General features: G+C 34.7%; 1 protein-coding gene across 1 annotated transcript in view; it reads left to right on the top strand.

Moving 5' to 3' along the window:
• The first annotated feature begins 6,976 nt into the window (after positions 1 to 6,976).
• Positions 6,977 to 20,085, top strand: part of l(2)10685 (5-methylcytosine rRNA methyltransferase l(2)10685) — a 58,269-nt gene continuing 45,160 nt past the window's right edge. The window contains exon 1 of the mRNA XM_090412118.1: positions 6,977 to 7,107. Coding sequence (XP_090268244.1) covers positions 7,021 to 7,107 — 87 coding nt within the window. The 5' untranslated portion in view covers positions 6,977 to 7,020. The remainder of the gene's footprint in view (positions 7,108 to 20,085) is intronic.

The following is a 20,085-nucleotide window of genomic DNA, read 5'->3' as shown; positions in this document are numbered from 1 at the left end:
AAAAACTAATGATTAATCAGGCATTTTGGGGTAAAAATGAAATCGTGCTTGTTAATTTTTATACACTGCATAAATGCATCAAAAGGGTTAAGCATTAAGCAAAAACCCTAATATAATAGAGAAACACAGAGATATTATTATTACCGGGGGCCCTAAAATCCTGTTGATGAAATCCCTTTAGTTATAAGCAAAATTAGAAGAAAAAAAAATAAAAAATACGTTTCCGCAAATGTGTACCGACTGTGCCCATTCGATCGTGGGGGCTGAGTGCATTGCACCCCCCCCCCAGATAGCCTGCTTTGCACTAGGATAACCGAGCAGACGTCTTCTGGAAAGATGTCAGCTAGTAATTTTAAAGTCTCCTTGAGAGGTACATTTGTATACAAAGATTTTATATCAAAGCTCACCATAAGATCTGTTGGTTGCAGTGAGATATTATTCAATTTTTCTAAGAAATCTGAGGAGTTTTTTAGAAAGGAACTAGAGTTGCCTATGTGAGATTTCAATAGTTTAGCTAGATATTTGGCTATACAGTAAGTAGGAGAATCAATACAATCTACTATTGGACGAAAAGGAAAGTCAATCTTATGTATTTTAGGAAGACCATAAAATCTAGGAGGGCTTGCAAAATGAGTTTTATGTCTTTGAATTGTGTCTATATCAATTGTGATTGTGATCCAACCAACAGACAACTAAAGAGATTAAATTCTCTCCTACATGTAGTCATCAGCTTAGACATGAACAAATAAGACTTTTAATGCACTGAGTGGATTTTCAAAAAAAAAAGTCTCTGGTCAGTTTGTGGCAAGAAATTTCACAAAAAAAGGAATATATATATATATATATATATATATATTTCACTCATTTTTATTTAACTGAAATAAAATAGACATTTGCATTTTAGTGAAAAATACAATCAATTTTTTGTTCCTTAATCTCTTTATTGTTAAATTTGCGCTGTTCTTCAAAGGTTCTTCCCATGGTTGCAAAATTGCCATCATGTGGTTTTAGACAATGTGACTCCCATCTGAAAGTTTATTCATTTGTGATCGATGGGAATTTGTTACTGTCGTAAAATTAACGGTTACCTTTTTATTTTTTTAAAACCAATATATATATTTTTGAGCATTGATATAAGCACAGAATCTTTGGCTATGTTTCCAAAAACATATAAAAGTACACGGTATGTTTTCACATGGTATGTTTTGGGCATTCAATTTCATTTAAATCTATGACAGGTCTGCCTATTAAATACGTTAATGTTTTTTTGATTTTTCCCTTCCTTTGGTGAGCAATATTTGATATTTGCATGTCGATTCTATCATCCAATTTCTTAGTTTGTCTGGAGATTGTGAATCAATATCCCATTTCAGCTGATGATTATATTTTATTAAACCAGAATTCTGTTTTTTATCTCTTTCAGGTAATTCATTCCAGTTACATGGTGAATTTTTCAATTCATATCTTACAATAATTTCATCAGAAATACAAATTTCTTTAGGAAATAATAAATTTGAAGTTTTCTTGAAAAGAAACTGTACATCAATTATACCAATGATAACTGAAAATTTGTATTTTTCACCCGCTGTCGATTCGTTTTCCTTCATTCTTCTCACATTACTTCATATGAAACCACAAATAAATAGTTATTTATTATTATTATTTCATTGAATATTAACTCTGATCTTATATTTTATGTTAACTTTCTGTTACAAAATTCCAAACAATTAGAACTTTTCACAAAGAAACTTTCAAAGAATTTTGTGGCTCATCCATTATTTTTACTTTACTGGACACAAAACACCACAACACAAAACAGCAGCTGCAGTGGATGAACGATTACGTTAAGTACAAAGTCACTCGACTCGATTGTTTTTCCTTATAGTACTGTTTACCTTTTTCAGAATTCCTTCAAAAACGAAACTTTCAAGCATATCACTGAAGGACATATGTACATGTTTTCGCATGCTGCTGGATATACTGTTGATATGCTTTTTTCGTACTTTGTGTAGGGAAAGGCAAAATTTGTATTTGTACTATCTGGAGAGTACAAACCTTTTTTCTATACCAACCTTTAAGAGTTTAAGTTACGTTTTGGGGTTAAATTATCTGCTGTCTCTCTATAAAATTCACGAATTCTAACAGGTCGGATTTTCGAGTATATGAACGAAATATTTACAGAATAACTCAGACAATGTCAAATAGGTAGCCATAGTCAATTTTCTAAAATAATTAATTACAGGATTACAGTTTTCCTCACTTTTCCCCACACATCCTGACATTAATTTCGCATTAGTGATTTTTTTACAATAATTAAACAGAATGGCATAAAGGTATATAAAGTTATGGATTTAAATATCAAATTCTAAACTGAATAACAGTAAAACTTTCGCTGTGGAAAACACAACAACAACAACACACGTTTTATTCATTTAAATTTTACACATGCATAGTTTGTTTTGTTGAAATATTATTATTTACAAAGAAAAAAATTCGAAAAACTTGTAATTACCTAAAACTATTTCACAATATTTAGTTTACGGTGTTAATATTTTCTAAAGATTTCAATAAAGAAAATGTTTGTTACTCACTATTTCTTGGTTACATTACATCAAAATAGTTGGTCATGCAAAAGAGTTTTAAGATCAGATACAATACTAAGTACAGATCCATACATTTGATATTGCATCAGTCTGGAAATGACACCATTCCTCGTTAAGCTTTCTGCGTAATCTTTTGTCACCAGATATACACCAGCAATTTTTTTAAAATGTTCGTAAATATCCCAAAATAAAGAATCTTTATCAAATTGAATAAAATCTTGAAGGTCTAGTTTTACTATTGACGAATTTAGATGATTAGCGATAATTTTCCCCATGATACGAATTGTTGGTAACTCAGTTTCTGAAAATAGTAAATAATTATCGTTGTCATTCATTTTTGGTAAAACTCTCTCAGCTTCTTCACAACTAGTAGAGAAAAGTTTGCATCTACTAGCTCCTGAATCATCAAACCTTAGTTCCCCATCTTAGCATTTCCGAATATAACAGTCACCGATGTCCATTTCGTAGTCAACTCTTCTTTGCAAGTAGCCGAGGATATTAGACCACTTACTGTGTATGTTTTCCCAAGAGGTTCTGGATAAATACATCACAATGTGTGTATCTTCTAAAAAACTTAAAAAAGCTTCAAATCTGCCCATAAACCCCAAATTAAAAACCTTCTACTACAAAGTACACCATGCTTGTTTGCTCACCAAAATATGGTGCACAGCGAAAGGGATCCCTCTTCAAGGCCCCGCCAGATGTCATTTTTGCCCCCAGCCAGAAACACTTTACCACTTAATGATGTACTGTCCTAACACCTCCCGAATATGGAATACGATTCAAACATTCATAAAACATAAACAACCCCTTACAGAACACACATTATACTGGTTAAACGAAGGGAACATTAACACAACTAAAGTAATCATTATTATAACAACCATGTACTCGATTTGGACATACAGATGCGACAAAATTTACGGAAGGGAAACAGGCCCAGACATACTCAAGATAATAAACAACATATTAAAAGAAACAATCACAGATACCATAAACAGAAACAAAATAACAAATCACCAATGGCGGCAAATGGGTCTCATCTCAGAATTCGAAGAACAACTGCAAATCATAGAAATAAAGGACCCACCATAAATTAAAAAAAAAAACATAAAGCACACATATACATGATAAAATAAATATACATAAGCAAAAGAAAAGCATATTGTAAACTTTTTTTCATTCAGCTGTATAACCACTTGTACATTAATTGCTTTATGCTATAATTAGTTGTAGTTCTGTGCATAATATTTGTCAATTATAGAGGTTGTAGTTTATTTTTATGTATCAAAAAATGTCAATGACAGTTTATATAGTGGAAGAACTTGATGACGTTTTACTGATCCGGTGGGTAACTCAAATATCTGCCAAAATGTGACCCTCTCCTTCTCTGTTAAAACAAATACTACATATCTATATAGACATTTGCAATCTGAAAATGATAATAATGTAGCAATAAATCATGTAATGATATGCAAAAACAAGTTTTAGTAATTATATGTTAAGAATATTTATGATATGTAAAGTAACTACATGTGTATGTATAAATATGGTACATGTAAATAGCGCTTAACACTTCATGATAAGTTAATAATGTATAATCCAAACTGTATATGTATAATGTACAATCAAAAGTGTACATTATACTGTAAACGTATAATGTACAATCCAAAATGTTTACAGTCCAAATGTAAAAGTGTCAAGTCAAACATAACAAAGGTCTATAAAGAAGTGTCTCCGAAAGAATAATTATATGTATTATAAGTAAAATAGTCATATGCATAGAAGACGTATTATATGTAAAATAGTAATAGGTATATATGTATGTGTATATATACATACATGTATAAATATGTACATTTATATATGAATATTGTCAAATTAGTTAACAATATAAAATCCATTGTTCTATATTTTAAAAGAAACCTTAAATAGATTTAAGGAAACGTGTCTCTTATGAGGGGACAAAACGTAGATCGAATCCCATATGTAATTGGAAATATACCACAAAAATATAGGAATTTCATTATAAAAAGGAAATATGAATTATGGAAATGGAAATTAAATTCATAATACAGAATTCCATGGATAGTAAAGTTATGTTACATTAAAAGAAAAATGCTCCTCAACTCATATAAAAAGGACTGTAGAAAGAAGTAAACACTGAGCAGAGTATGATGTAAAAAATAAGGGAAAATAAATTGTACATAATATATATTATTAAGATATCAAGAAATGTAAATCAAAATGCCAATTAGAATAAAGCATTCTATGTACAAATGTATATATATTTATTTGGATTGTACGTAGATGCTTTTTGGTTAATAAAATATACTCCGTAGCGCAATTGGAAGAACGACGGCACATTGCGCCCTTCGATTGGAATAGGCCTAAGTTCGATTCTCGTCACGAGGGGAGGAATCTTTATCTGGACGATTTCAATCGAAGGTGAGTTAGCCGATCTCATACGGAGGTAGCAGGGTTTTTTCTCCCGGAAACTTGGGTTTTTCATCCTGCATACAGACAAATCGGCCCTTCAGAACGACACGCAATTTACAGACAAAATATACATAGTTGTTATGGTGGTGGAGGTGGGCGGTAGATGGCGTTGATGGAGATGATTCGTAGCAAGGGTTCGGTGTAATGGTCGAGACAGTTGTAGGTGTCCTCCCGCAATGAGTCTTCGGACTCCTTGGAGGTATCAGGAATAATAATAAAATAATAATAATTTGTATAACCATGGAGTCGCATTGTTCGATACTAAATATCGATATCTGCAGTGATTTATTCAGAGAAAATAAAAAAATACATGTTGAGAACACTTGCGCTTCTCAGGCATGGCGTCTGTTCTGTAGCGTTAGTTTTTGTTTTGCCCGTATACCAACCGGTGGATTAAATTTCATATTTTTAAATGTTTTAAGTCTTATTTTTAAAAATTTTAAGTCTATCCTTGCAATGTCAAAGAGGTGAAAATGCAGTTTTAATGACGATCTCCAGAAAGAATTCAAATTTATTAAACTGGACAAGCTGTGTAGTGATGGAACAAAAGTGGTATGCGAACACTGTAATGTCCATTTTTCCGTTGCTCAGGCAGAAGTGATATATCAACCAACATCTACGTAGCCAGAAAATAAGGATGCTGAAAAGATGATAGTAGTGAAAGCGATAAAATTGCAGCAAGTGAAGCTCCTGCTGCTTATCATACTGTGCGTCAAAGCTAACGTTTTTGCACAAATGACTGCTTGTTGCCATTGATAAATAAAGTTTATAAACCGAAATTTTCTTCAGCACGTACCAAATCAGAATATTTCAGCTACAAAAGTAGCCATGAACATTGAAAATGTTGTAAACAATTTGAGTCCAGAAACAGTGAAATGTTTTTAACTACTGATGTCAAAAAAAAAAAGAACTGAAAATGTTAGTAGAGTCAGGAAAAATTAATGAGGCTAAGTTTTCTGAGGTAGTTGAGAATTTATATGAAACCAGCTAGAATATGTCAACAAGTGGAAGGGCAGTTTAGGAAACACTGAGAAGTTCAAGTAGGTGTTACTAAGGAAGACACCTGAATGGAAAGAAATGCAGGAGAGCTGGAACGAGGAACTCATCACATGCACAGAAACAGAAGAAACTCATATATTCGATCAGTGGACCCTCATAATATCTATAATTGCGAGGCAGTGTTGGATACATGGAATAAAGAAAGCATTCTTGTATCTGATAGATGGGTACAGATTTTGTCTGAAATGAGCGAAAAACGCATAGACTTTCAAGACTTTTGTAATATTGTAGAGTTTATTCTTTGTCTTCCAGGAAGTACATCACCTGTTGAGAGAATATTTTCTGTTATGAACAGTATATGGTCAAAGGAGAAATCTAGATTAAGTGTTGCGATAATGAGGGCTGTGTTAGTTGTAAGACAAAATTGTGTCATGGATTGTGAGAAGTTTTATGATAAGGTGTTGAAAGACCGAAATTTGCTGCGCAAGATCACTTCATCGGAGAAATATTCATTTCACGATCGTGGTGAAATACAGTCCTCCTCTACGTCTATCTAAATTTTTGTATGGGTTCTGTCACTGAAGAATAATGGTAAGTTCTGTGTGTTTATATAATAAAACTTTTTTTATCTTCTTACTTTTTCATGAATACAGTATATTACATAACGCCGTCCGTCCCGTTTTGCCATCCCAATGTCCAGTTTTTGTCTCAAGGAAATATGGTCAGCCTACTTATGCCTTGAGTTAAATAATGTCTAACTTTTATCTGTCTGTTCCATTATTGATTTATTCCACATTTTGCAAGGAACTTCAGATGGCGCCCTTTGCATTATTAGTATTATTTTTTTTAAAATCCATACGGAAGATATAGCCTAAGTGAGAACAGTGGAGTATGTTTATTTCTCCCTCGTTACAAAGAAATGTTATCTCTTACGATAAAATTTAATCCATGTTTTTTCGAGTCGATCAAAGTATATAAACGAAAATTTGCTAACGTTGCACATTGGGTGAGTTCATTCGTGTTTTAGTACTTCCCATATTATTTAAATAGGATTTACAAGCTGGTATATGTAAACATGATAGGATTTTCAAACAGGTTCCGTTTCAGATATAGAGTAATTAGCACCACAATAGAGAATAAAATTATTTTCAGGAAATGCATGCACGTATTATTATATAATACGTGCATGCATTCAGTATATTATTTTACGGATACCTCTATGAAGACTTAACGCTGGAGACCAAACTATTCACACAATCTCTCATACCTGTAACCCATTAATAGATAAAGCACTCACAACTGACCCTGGCAGCCCATTTTATGCATTCACAACTCCAAGCAAAAAAAAATCTAGTCCTCGCACCCTTATTAACCACACCTTTATTCAACCTCCATGGATGACCCCTTGTTCTGGTCCCTCTAGCCAAGTGCTGAAGCACTTCCCCTTCATCTATCCTGTAAAACCCTTTAAGCAACTTAATGTTGTCATCATATTCCCTCTTTTTCTGCTATCAACCAACTTCTGCAATTCACACACTGTTGTTATAGGGAACATTCTACAGACCACCCCCACTATCTTGGTCACTCCCTCTTAAACTTCATCTCTTCTACATTCCCAAGAAACCCAGGAGACTAGACTTATGCACAGTAATCCAGATATGGACATATCAAGAGGAATGACAACATCCCTATCTCTGCCTGTTAATGTGTTCTTCAATAGCCAAGTAAACTTATAAGCTGCTACTTTAGCAATATGTCCTCTAAACTTTAACTCTCTGTCTACTGTCACCTCTAATTCTCCAGCTTTATCTGTCTCCTGGACTCCATTGTCATCATTTGATGCATAATTTATAATCTGTTTATCCCAAAATTCAAAACCTTACATTTTTCCACATTAAACTGATATCCATTATCTTTTGCCCATACTGACAATCTGTTTAAATTGTCCTGCAAGTTCATCACCTAATAGTTAATCACCTTGATTAGCTATTACTCTACCTAATTTTGCATCATCTGCAAATGACTGAATATTTCCTTTCAGATTATTTAGAACTTAGAAATTTAGAATTTCTAAGTATGTAATGAGCCTTCTGACTACATGCAGGTAGCTGTATAACAATAATAATATTTCATTTACGCAAATAGCATCCACTCTAGTTTGCCATTTTATGTATGTTTGAAATTTTTCTCCTTCTTTATTGTCATCAACTACTAATTTTACTCTTTTGTATAATGAGATGTACAGAAGATTAGAATTACACTTCTCTGCATAAATACTATGTTGGTGTGATCTTCACTGGTTGTGGTGAAATCATTTGCAATTTTGATCAAGTTCAGAAATGCATTGCTAAAAGATTATGAGAGTCAGTTGGTGGAGGAAATTGAAACACTTTATTTAAAATATTAGAGAATGAGAAATATTTATTTTTTAATTTAAAAAACTGTATATTTTAGTTATAATAAAATAAAATATTAACTTTTTTTATCGTAATTTATATTAATTGATTTTATATTGATTATTTATCACATGATATCTTCATGAAGTATAAGTTCACTCGGTAGTACATAGTACTGTTTTTTTCATCAGCAAACCTCCATGGAGTCGGTGCTTATGAGAGATCCTCACTATCAGCACAGTGCTCATGAAATCATGCTTTAATATGTACATTCTGGGATGTGTTCTGCTGTCTTTTATAAAATAGGAATAAGGCACACCTTAGAGTGAATGTGCTAAATTGATTTACAGTGTGCCCTCACCACATTGCCTGTCATCATTAGTGTTCTGTCTCTTGACAGGTCCAATGGTATAACTCAGCAGATTCTCTTCCCCCAATTTCCTCTGTCTCTTGCTTCCTCCTTCATTTCCTGATATCGTCTTTTTCCCATTATATCATCAAGCATCATTTTTTTTTATTATTTTTAATATTTTTTTGTGTTTTTATTTATTTTTTGCATAGTTCAGAAGCTCTACCTAGAGACAAAACATGGAACTTTTTCATGCCTCCAATAAGGCAGGGTGGGTGTCTCACACTAAGTGATGAAATTCATCTCCCATCTAAAGACATTCCCAAATATCCATGCTCACAGTGGAATTTTAACTTGTGATGTGTTGGTTACATTGCCTTATAGGCAGTGTAATTGCTCATCCACGATGATTTTAATCTTTACTCTGTTGTCGCTTCATCATACATATTTTTGGAATTTTTCCTTGTTCTAATTTAATATCTCTTTGTTCTCTAAAACAGCCATGGCCAGATTTATGCATAAGATAGACAAGTTACATCTTATTGCCTCACATCATTACAAGGCCCTCTGAAAAGTTATTAAACTTAAAATTTAAAAGTTATAGCTGAGGGACAATATCACTTCATCCTTGGAAATATCTTTTCAGTATTAACCAGGTAAAGACCTCTTGGGAACTTATGTTTCAGTCATACTTCTTGCGCTTCGGTTTATCGCTGTCTTAGTTTAGTTGCAAGAACGTCATAACATGTTCTTGCAATCATCTGTTTTCCAAGAACATGCATCATGTACACTGCTTGGAAAAAAAGCAGTGATATATGGTTTTTTTTTTCATGTTATCTCTCATAGTATCTGACGATCATGTTCGGTGAATGTGGTGGGTCATCCACTGCTGGTAGCATTTTCATTTGACTCCCTGTGTTCCATCTTAGTATGGTATCACTAATTGTTGACCTGGGATGTTTTTCAACAATGTGCTCAAACAGATAGGCCTTTAGCATAGCATCTGATCACAATGCCTTTTTCAAACTCTGTCAGTTCCCTTCTCACAGTTTGGACACGATTACACAGACTTGGGATCATCATATTCCTCCAATGAATACTGGCTTTACAAACGAGATTTGTTGTATGGCGCAATTCACCTTGCCTGTAGGGCAGGCCTGCACAACTTGTCGTTGAGGGCGTAACCCAACTTAGACCACTTGACCAAGGGCCAGATCATTTCGGACCTTGAATCTTAGACTAGTCCACTGCAGCTAAACCTAAGTAAATTTGTTAGCAGGTCTACAGTAAATACTAATTAATATGCATATTTACATTTTTTTTAGAGAGTTACAATTAAAATTATAATCAAAATTATTTACAAACAGATATAGCTGCAAAATTTCTCAATAATAACCACTTAAGCATAAACACAAAGTTTACTAATAATTTCACCAAGAATATCACACTTATTCTCAGTGAAATATCACTAACTGAATGTCATTGTGACATTCAAAATGTCACAATGTGACACATTGCATTTCTTTGTTGCCACTATTTTTATCAATGTTTGGTGTCATGTTTGAAGTGGCTGTTCTTAATATGGCCTCTAAATTGATATCACTTAAAGATGAACGCTGTTTGGTTTTGTTCAAGTTCATGACTGAAAATGTTTGTTCACAAGTATATGTGCTCCCAAACACACAGAATACGTGGTAGGCAGTATCCAACAAACTTTTAAATTTATCCTGATCCAGAATAGAATAAAACTCTTGTAAAGTATTCTCCCTATGCTTGACCCGATAGTTTTCAGAACACTTTAGATCAATAACTTTCATCCGAAGTTTGACAGGTAGATTTCCTGTTCGACAGAAAATGAATCCTCAATCACTTTTATGCAGACTTCGTCTTCATTACTCAATGGCATTCTTTTCTGAAACTCTTCACTTAGAAGTGATATGTGTTTATATTTTCCACCCACCATTGAGTGATATTCTGATGGAATATTCTGTTGACAAGTTAAGAAATGTGACATATCCCCCTTAGCAAGTTGATTTTCAAACAAACTTAATTTCATTTTGAATGTCTTTATAAGAGACAGTAACTGAAAAACAAACTTATTTTTTCCTTGAAGCTGTAAGTTAAGGTCATTCAAGTGACCCAAAATGTCACACAAGAAAACTAAATCTTGATTCCATTCTTCATCCATTATTCCTGAGAATTTTTCCATATCTTCTTGAGATTCCAAAAATTCAACTAGTTCATTTTTTAGAGCGACAAAGCATGACAAAATTTGCCACGGCTCAACCGAAAAGAAAATGATGCCGAGTACAGGAATCTACCATACCACACAGATGTACGTTAGATTCCCGTACTCGGCATCATTTTCTTCTAGAAACGCCTGAAACATTCTGTTTCAAACCCTGAGCTCGAATATAGTTTACCAGAGCAAATACTACTTTAATCACATGATCAAACTGCAAAACCTTTGAACATAACACCTGCTGATGAATTAGGCAGTTAAATTTTGTCAATGGTTTACCTGCATACTGTTCAATAAATGTTACAGCACCAACAGTTTTTCCACACATTAGTGCAAACTGCTACTAAATTCTTGAAATTTAAGGATAGTTTTTCGGTTACACACATCTTTACATTTTCTGCGATCTCCTTTCCTGTTGTTCTTCCTTTCATTGAACACAAACCAGCAAGCTCCTCTGTCACCTCAAAATTCTTATTAACACCTCTTACATATATTAAAAGCTGTGCAGTATCTTTCACGTCAGTACTTTCATCCATAGCAAGTGAATAATAGACAAATTCACTGGCCAATTTTTGCAAGTTATTATTATTATTATTATTATGTAAACCTCCATGGAGTCAAAGACTCGTCTTGGGAGGTCCACTGTTATACACACAGTTTATCATACTGTGCCTTAAATATATTTACTGTCTCTGCACACACCTCTCCATGCAAAAAACCTGCTCCTCACTCCCTTGCTCACACCCTCTTTATACAGCTTCCAGGAATGACCTCTTGTTCTGCTATCCTCACCCATTCTGTGCAAAACCTCCCCGACATTAATCTGGTAATAACCTCTTAACAGCTTATATGTCGCACTCATATCTCCCCTCCTCCTTCTATCCACCAATTTCTGCAAATTGCATTTCGTCGATCTGTCTTCATACCCTACATTCCAGAGACCAGAAACCACCTTAGTCAATCGCCTCTGAACTTTTTCCAATGCAATTTCATCTTTTTGAAAACCAGGTGACCAGATCTGTGCACAGTAATCCATATGTGGCCTGATCAAAGCCTTATACACCATAATATCCTTACTTCTACAAGTCAGTGCCCTCCGCATCATTCCCATTATTCGCTGTGTTGTCTTCACTATTTTAGTAACATGTCCTCGAAATTTTAGGTCCTTGTCTGCAATCACTCCCAAATCTTTCATTTCCTCTACCTCTTCCAAGATATGTGTACTTTACATCCCATCTCTGCTTCCCAAATTTTCAAAACCTTACACTTTGAAATATTGAATTGACATCCCGCTTATTTACCCATTCAGCCAGTGTATTCAAGTCCCCTTGCAAAGCTACAGCATCCACACTACTCCTGATAGCTCTCCCCCAACTTTATATCATCTGCAAACAGCTACACATCACCATTCAGACCTCTCCAGATATCATTTACAAAAACAGCAATAGACCCAAAACAGACCCTTGAGGTACACCACTAATAACTTTCCTCTTCTGGGATATCGCTATTGAGGTACACTACTAGTAACTTTCCTCTTCTGGGATTATCTTTAAGATCCTTGGCAATATCAGCCACCCTGTGCTTGAACAGTCATATGGGACAAACTGATATTTTCAAAATTATTTTTCTTATCACACAGTTTGGAAACGGCAACCATCAGACACTTTTTTTATCAATTCTCCCTCACTAAATGATTTGCCAGCACAAACTATTTCTTGTGATTTTTTTAAGCTTACCTTTGTGGCAACTACATTTGCAGATGTCACTTTTTTAAAGGCTTGTTGCTAAGGACTTTCAATAACTTTGCTGCTTTTATTTGCATTTAACTTGCCAAAGTTAGGATGTTTCAATTCAAAATGACATCTCAGATTGTACTCTTTCGGCACAGCGATAGATTCCCGGCAAACAATACACACTAGTTTGTCCTTAAACAATGTAAAAAAAATATTTGTTTGTCCACTGAGGGTTAAATGCTCGATGTTCTGAATCTATTTTATGCTTTTTACTTAAGCTCATTGTGTTGAGATTGACAATATTAATTACAAAATACTAGTGATGAAAAACTCATAATAATGCAGGTTATGATAACAGTTATGTGATGTATTGCTCCAGCTATAACTAACCACTACACTGCCAAAGCCAGTCAAGGCACGGCCAACTTTGTGTAATACAATCCATTCTCGTTTGTAGACATCATGTCATTATCACGGAGATATAACTTTGAATTTCCCGGCAGTGACTCTAGCGCTAACAAAACCTCAAAGCGATTGTAATAATTTATTAAATATGACACTGGGAATAACTTCAAATGCAATTTATTGTCAAGTTGAAAGAAACCTGAGTGTGACATGAATCGCATGAATGTAAACATGCAGTCTTAGTAAAAATTTAATTCAACACTAGGAAAAAATCGTCTAATTTCATATTCCCCGTATGATTAAATAATTTCAATCAGGCAGACGAGCCAAAATAAATAGCATTGCAGGCCGCATGCGGCATGCAATGCTATTTATTTATTTGCAAGGGTTTTGAAATTCTGTGATGTAAGGAGGGTGATTATCTCATGATTTGAAGACATACATGAATATCCATGTAGTGAGATTCGAATTCACAACCCTATTGGTTGATAGTGGAGATCTAAGCAGGCCAATTATATTGACAGGGATATATTTCATTAGTCTTAATTTTTTTTTATATGGTTTCCACACACAAAATGTTGTATACCTATAGTACAATTAGTATTGTGAGTGTGCTAAGGATTTTTTTAGTTCAATTTTTTTATTATTTAAAAATTTTTTTTTTACATAGTTCAGAAGCCTGTGTAGCTCAGTAGAATTGGCATTTGCACTCTACAGCGCTTGACCGAATGACGAAAGGCGTTCGAATCTAGTCGGCAACTAGAGGAACTTTTTCTAAACCTTTTCTCAGCCGGTTCCGAGTTAGTCGATCTCTGGCATGGGCTGGCGGGTTTTTCCTCCCGGAAACTTGGGTTTCTCATCCCGTAAACTCAAGAAAATCGGCTGTCGAACTCGCACTATTTTTAGACATTAAAAATATCGTGTTGGGGTTAGGGACCAGCAGATGGCGGCACTTACTAGTTGCCTTCTTCACTGTGTGCTGATTAATTAGTGTAAGCCTTGGGCCAGCTATCTCTGATTGGCTACCAGTGGAGATTGAACTGCCCATTCAGTCTCCAAAAAGTTAGATAGGGCTAAAAAACGGCCTTGCCTACTCCCTGTACAGGAACAAAAAGGCATTAGCTGATTTTTTTTTTTTTTTTTTGTTCAGAAGTTCTACCCAGAGACAAAACATGGAACTTTTTCATGCCTCCAATAAGGCAGAGTAGTTGTTTCACACTAAGTGATGAAATTCATCTCCAATCTAAAGACATTCACAAATATCCATGCTCACAGTGGAATTTGAACTTGTGATGTGTTGGTTGGACAGCAGATATGCTAACCAGTCGGCGAACGAGTCTGGCCTTTGCTGTAATTTCAATCATAATTCAGCATTCCAAGGAAGTGACAGACACTTCTATAATCATTTCTCCATGTTTTTTCGAAAACATCTCAAATGTCATTGCAGATACTTGGAACTTTGTAGAGCAGATTCTTGTCATTGCATAAGCACTCTGTTGTACTATAATAAATTTAGTTTAATTCTTTTCCAAGTGTCAGCAAACTTTGTTTGCACCTGAAGTATCTTTAGGACTGAGGCAACTCATGGTAAAGGTGGACCAATCTCTCATCACTACTTGTCTTAGTATCTCCCATAATACAAAGCACATCTCCTTGCGGACATGTGTAATGCTATGCAATAAGGGAAGGGCCACTACCCAGACCAGTTTTGAAATTTATTGAGGTCTCATCAGTGTGAGCCAGATCCAAAGGTGGTGATACTAAGGTGGAAGCAATGGAGAAGTCATATTTACCTATATGAGTTGCCGAAAGGTGTCTCACTTTATTATTAAATTACTCTGGATTTAGAGAAAGATGTTGGAAGTTTTTTCCCACTTGGTTAGACTATAATAAATTTAGCTTAATCCTTTTCCAAGTATAAGCAAACAGAGTTTGCACCTGAAGTATCTTCAGGACTGAGACAACTCATGGTAAAGGTGGACCAAGCTTTCATCACCACTTGTCTTAGTATAACCCATAATCCTAAGCACATCTCCTTGCCGACATGTATAATGCTATGCATTAAGAGAAGGGCCACTACCCAGACTGGTTTATTGAGGTCTCGTCAGTGAGAGCCAGAGGTGGTGATACTGTGGAAGGTGGAAGCAATGCAGAAGTCATATTTACCTATACAAGTTGCGAAGAGGTGTCTCACCTTATTGTTAAATTGCTCTGGATTTAGAGAAAGATGTTGGAAGTTTTTTTTTCAACTTGGACCTCAGTAAAGGTCAAAACCGGTCTGGGTAGTGACCCTTCCCTTAATGCATAGCATTATACATCTCCACAAGGAGATGTGCTTTGCATTATGGGAGATACTAAGACAAGTAGCGATGAGAGCTTGGTCCACCTTCATCACGAGTTGCCTCAGTCCTGAAGATACTTCAGGCACAAACTTTGTTTGCTTACACTTGGTAAATGATTAAACTAAATTTATTATAGTCTAACCAAGTAGGGAAAAAAACTTCCAACTCTGTTGTCCTCTTAGTAACGATGGCGATATAAACATTATTTAAATTAAGGGGATATTAAATCCCACATTGTTTTAAAACCGAATAAGAAACTCAAAGATTGGAACTAGGATCACTTGCATTAGCTCACGCTAGTGATCGCCAATACTTTATGGTTTACTATATTCAGCATGAAACTCTCCGATTCCAATCTTTGAATTTCTTATTCGGTTTTAAACAATGTGGGATTTAATATCCCCTTAATTTAAATAATGTTTATATCGCCAAAATGAAGCTTATTAGCTCTTTATATTTAAGTAACTTAAATGGTTGCACCTGTTTGGAAACTCGTATAGCAGAGTATATAAGTTCTTTTCGCTATACACTTTGGTATTAATTTGGTCTAGCTACTCGCTGATGAGGCCTCAAAAAAGGCTGAAACCAGTCTGGGTAGTGACCTCCCACCATAATGGAATAACAGCATACATTTCCTAGGAAATGTGTTTTTACATTATGGAAAGTACCTAAGAATAGCGATCAGAACTTCACCACCTTTGCTACGGGTTGTCCGGTATTGTACTACGTACTAGGGTCACTTGCATTAGCTCATGCTAGTGATCGCCGATACTTTATAGTTTACTATATTTGGCATGAAACTCTCTGATTCCAATCTTTGAGTTTCTTATTCTGTTTTAAAATAATGCGAGATTTAATATCCCTTTAATTTAAATAATGTTTATATCGCTGAAATGAAGCTTATTAGCTCTTTATATTTAAGTAACATTCTCTTCATCTTATAGAGCTCTCACCATGTTAGTACTTTACCTATTTTTGTGTATACATACTTCTCACTTGTGGTCTTCATGTAAGAAATTATATTAATTAAATTTTCATTGTTTATATCAATCATTTTAATATTAATTACACAATTTAAATATTAGTTATTTAGTGTTTATTTAAATAAACACTATTACACTATTTAAATATTAATTTCACAAGAATGGCTTCTGTAGTTGTGCTACTAGTTCTGCAGAAGAAAAAGCATTATAGAAATTCTTCTATTCAGATGGACTAAAAGAACTATTAAATATTACACTTGCCAAGAAATTATATTATTGTTTTAATACTTTATCCTAATGTAAGCAAACAAAGCTTTGTACATGAAGTATGTGTAGAGGCGGCCTTCTTAGATATAGAGGCTGATGACTTCATATTGATTGCTTTAGTATCCCATAATGTAAAGTACTTCCTTTCAGATGTGCATATTATGCATTGTGGGAAGGTCACTACTCAGACTGCCTTCAACTTTTATTGTCTAATCAGTGGGAGGAAGATACCAAAATTAAATTAATGAGGAAGTCATATTTCTCATATATAAGTAGTAAAAAGGTGTATTAAAATACCCGGGAATCAGAAATAGTTGTAGGAACTTTTCACTTAGTTACAAAGTAAATTACAATTGCCCAGAAATTATATTCTTGTTTAACCACTGATGTCAATACTGATGTCAATACATGTCAATAATTACTTGGATGCAAAGTGTCCAATTGAAGTTCGTATAACCTTTATATACTATAAAAATAATATGGATGCGAAGCTTATATTTTTATAGATTTTATCTGTGTGTCCATTTTAATGGTTAATCCTTTATAAGTGTAAGCAAACATGTTTGCATGTGGAGTATTTTCATAACTGGGCTAACATCATTTCCTTACCATCCAGAGAATCTCCTCCATATTACCTGTTGAGAGAACTGCTCAAATTCCTTATATCTGATATTTCCATACGTTGCAAGAATATTGAATAAATTACTACAGTTAGCTACTAAGGACAGACAAGCTTCCTTTACATTAAATGTATGTATCAGGTGTCATGTGATTGTTGTATTTCTTATTTTGGTCAGACTAGCCACTCCATTGAGAAGTGGCTAGTCTGACATTAGCAAACATCAAGACCATAGCTGAGTGAATTTTATAAGTCCATCTTTGGCTTAGAATGGCAGCAACACTGAAGATAGAATCTTTTAGAATGATATCAAACTCGATCACAGAAACTAGGGATGAATGCCTGTTAAAGTAGTGTTCTGAAGTTCCGCTATAACATAAACTGGAATGACAGATTAGCCATATCAAAAGTATAGGAAATTTTGATCTTCAGTGTTATGAATTAAGTTTAAGTTCTGTTTTTAACACATATTTTTACAAACATTATGTTGTTTTACACATAAGTATGAAAGAATTCCAATACAAAGTGCATCTTCCCTAGCATAGAGCACTTTGCTACAGTTTGCCTATTGCTATATGTTTTTACAGAGCTTCAAACTAGCTATTTAGTGTTTATATCACATGGAATAAGTATTCCTTATATAAAATATTTGACATATTAAAATAAAACTAGTGGTTCTTACTATGCATATATGGTACTTGTCTGAATCACAGGATTTTTAAAAATGAGAGATATGTACATAGCATTCTAGAAGCAGAATTTAGTGGAAAATGGGTAGTAACTGTTGAATTGTATCTTTTAAATTGCACATCTTATAGACTAGATTTCGAAATATGATGGGATTCTTATAAGATACCGGGCATATCACCAGAGATGCAGGAGAAAAACAAAATTATGGATGAAATGATATGTAATATTTTTTGCATTGCATGTGTTTAATAACTACAAAAGAACATAAACATTCACAAAGAATGTATATATGGAAGGAATTATAATATAATGGAAGAAATGTTAAACATGAACAACATTGAACTACTTGTCATGATGCTGTATAGTTATTATTATTACCCAAGACCCCCATAGAGTCAAAGACTCATCTAGGAGGTCCTTTTATCAAGCACACAGCTCATCTTACCGTGCTTTAAACACACTCAAATTCTCTGCAGACACCACACACTCAGCAAGGCATTCCAATCATTCATAACTTTGCATGAAAAAAACCTGCTTCTCACTCCCCTACTCACACAATCCTTATACAGCTTCCAAGGATGACCTCTGGTTCTCCCTTGATCTCTCACTATTTTCTGTAGAACCTCTCCAGCATTGATCTTATAACAACCCTTAATAACTTGTTGGTCTCTATCATATCTCCCCTCCTCCTCCTCCTCTCCACCAGACTTTGCAAGTTGCATTTTCTCAATCTTTCCTCATATTCGACATTCCAGAGGTTAGAAACTACCTTAGTCAGTCGCCTCATGACCCTCTCCAACATCTCTTCATCCTTCTGAAAATCAGGTGACCAAATCTGGGCACAATAGTCTGTGGCCTAATCAAAGCCTTGTACAATGGAACAAGAATCTCCCTACTTCTACAAGTCAGTGTCCTCAGCATCATTCCCAGAAGCCTTTGTGTTGTCTTCACAATTTTGGCTATGTATTCCCTAAATTTCAGATCCTTATCCACTGTTACCCTCAGACCTCTCTTTTCCTCCACCTCCGATAATATATCCTCACCAAGCATAAATTCTGCATCCCATTTTTGTTTTCCAAATTTAAAACCTTACATTTTGCAACAATGAACTCGCATCCCCAATCACTCAATCTATTCAAGTTTTCTTGTAAGGCCACAACATCTCTACTCTTCATAGTTCGTCCCAACTTTGCATCATCTGCAAACAACTGAATATTCCCATCCAAATCTTCACCAATATCATTAATATACAAGTTGAACAGTAATGGCCCTAAAACAGACCCCTGAAGCACACCACTAGTGACTTTCCTTTTCTGGATATCGCTTTCCCATACACAACTTGTTGATACCTATCAGATTGCCAGTCTCCAATCCAATGCACTAATCTCATATCCAATCCCATCCGCTCTAGTATGACTGCCAACTTATCATATGGTAATCTATCAAAAGCCTTTGGAAGACTTAAGTATATTACTGTGTATCATTCTCCTCTGTCCATGGAAGCAGTTATCTTATTGTAATAAGTAGATTACTAAAATGTGACCTCCCTTTAGCAAATCCATGTTATCCATCAAAGATAATACCATTGTTGTCAACCCAATTCTGGATCCTAGTTCTCACAAGCTTCTCCAACAACTTAACTACAACACCTGACACACAGATAGGCCTGTAGTTTGATGCTTAAGTTCTATCACCTCCTTTATGAAGTGGCACAATCTTGCTCTACTTCCACTCCTTAGGAACTTGATTGAGTGCAAGACTCTTATTAAAAAAATGTCAAGGCCGGCAGCAACTTCCTGGCACATTCCTTCAGATTACATGGTGATATATTATCAAGTCCCAGCCTTATTAACATCAAGTTTGCTCAATTACCCTTACACCTCTTGCTCACTTACAGTCAGTCTCTCTTCCCAATCATCTACTGCTCTCAATCTCTCCATGAAGTCACATTCACAAGA

This window comes from Typopeltis vanoorti, chromosome 22 (assembly GCF_054136105.1).
Source record: "Typopeltis vanoorti isolate ZY-2024b chromosome 22, IOZ_Tvanoo_1.0, whole genome shotgun sequence".
NCBI lineage: Eukaryota > Metazoa > Arthropoda > Arachnida > Uropygi > Thelyphonidae > Typopeltis > Typopeltis vanoorti.
Note: the sequence above shows the minus strand (reverse complement) of the source record. Positions and strands in the feature narration are given on the sequence as shown.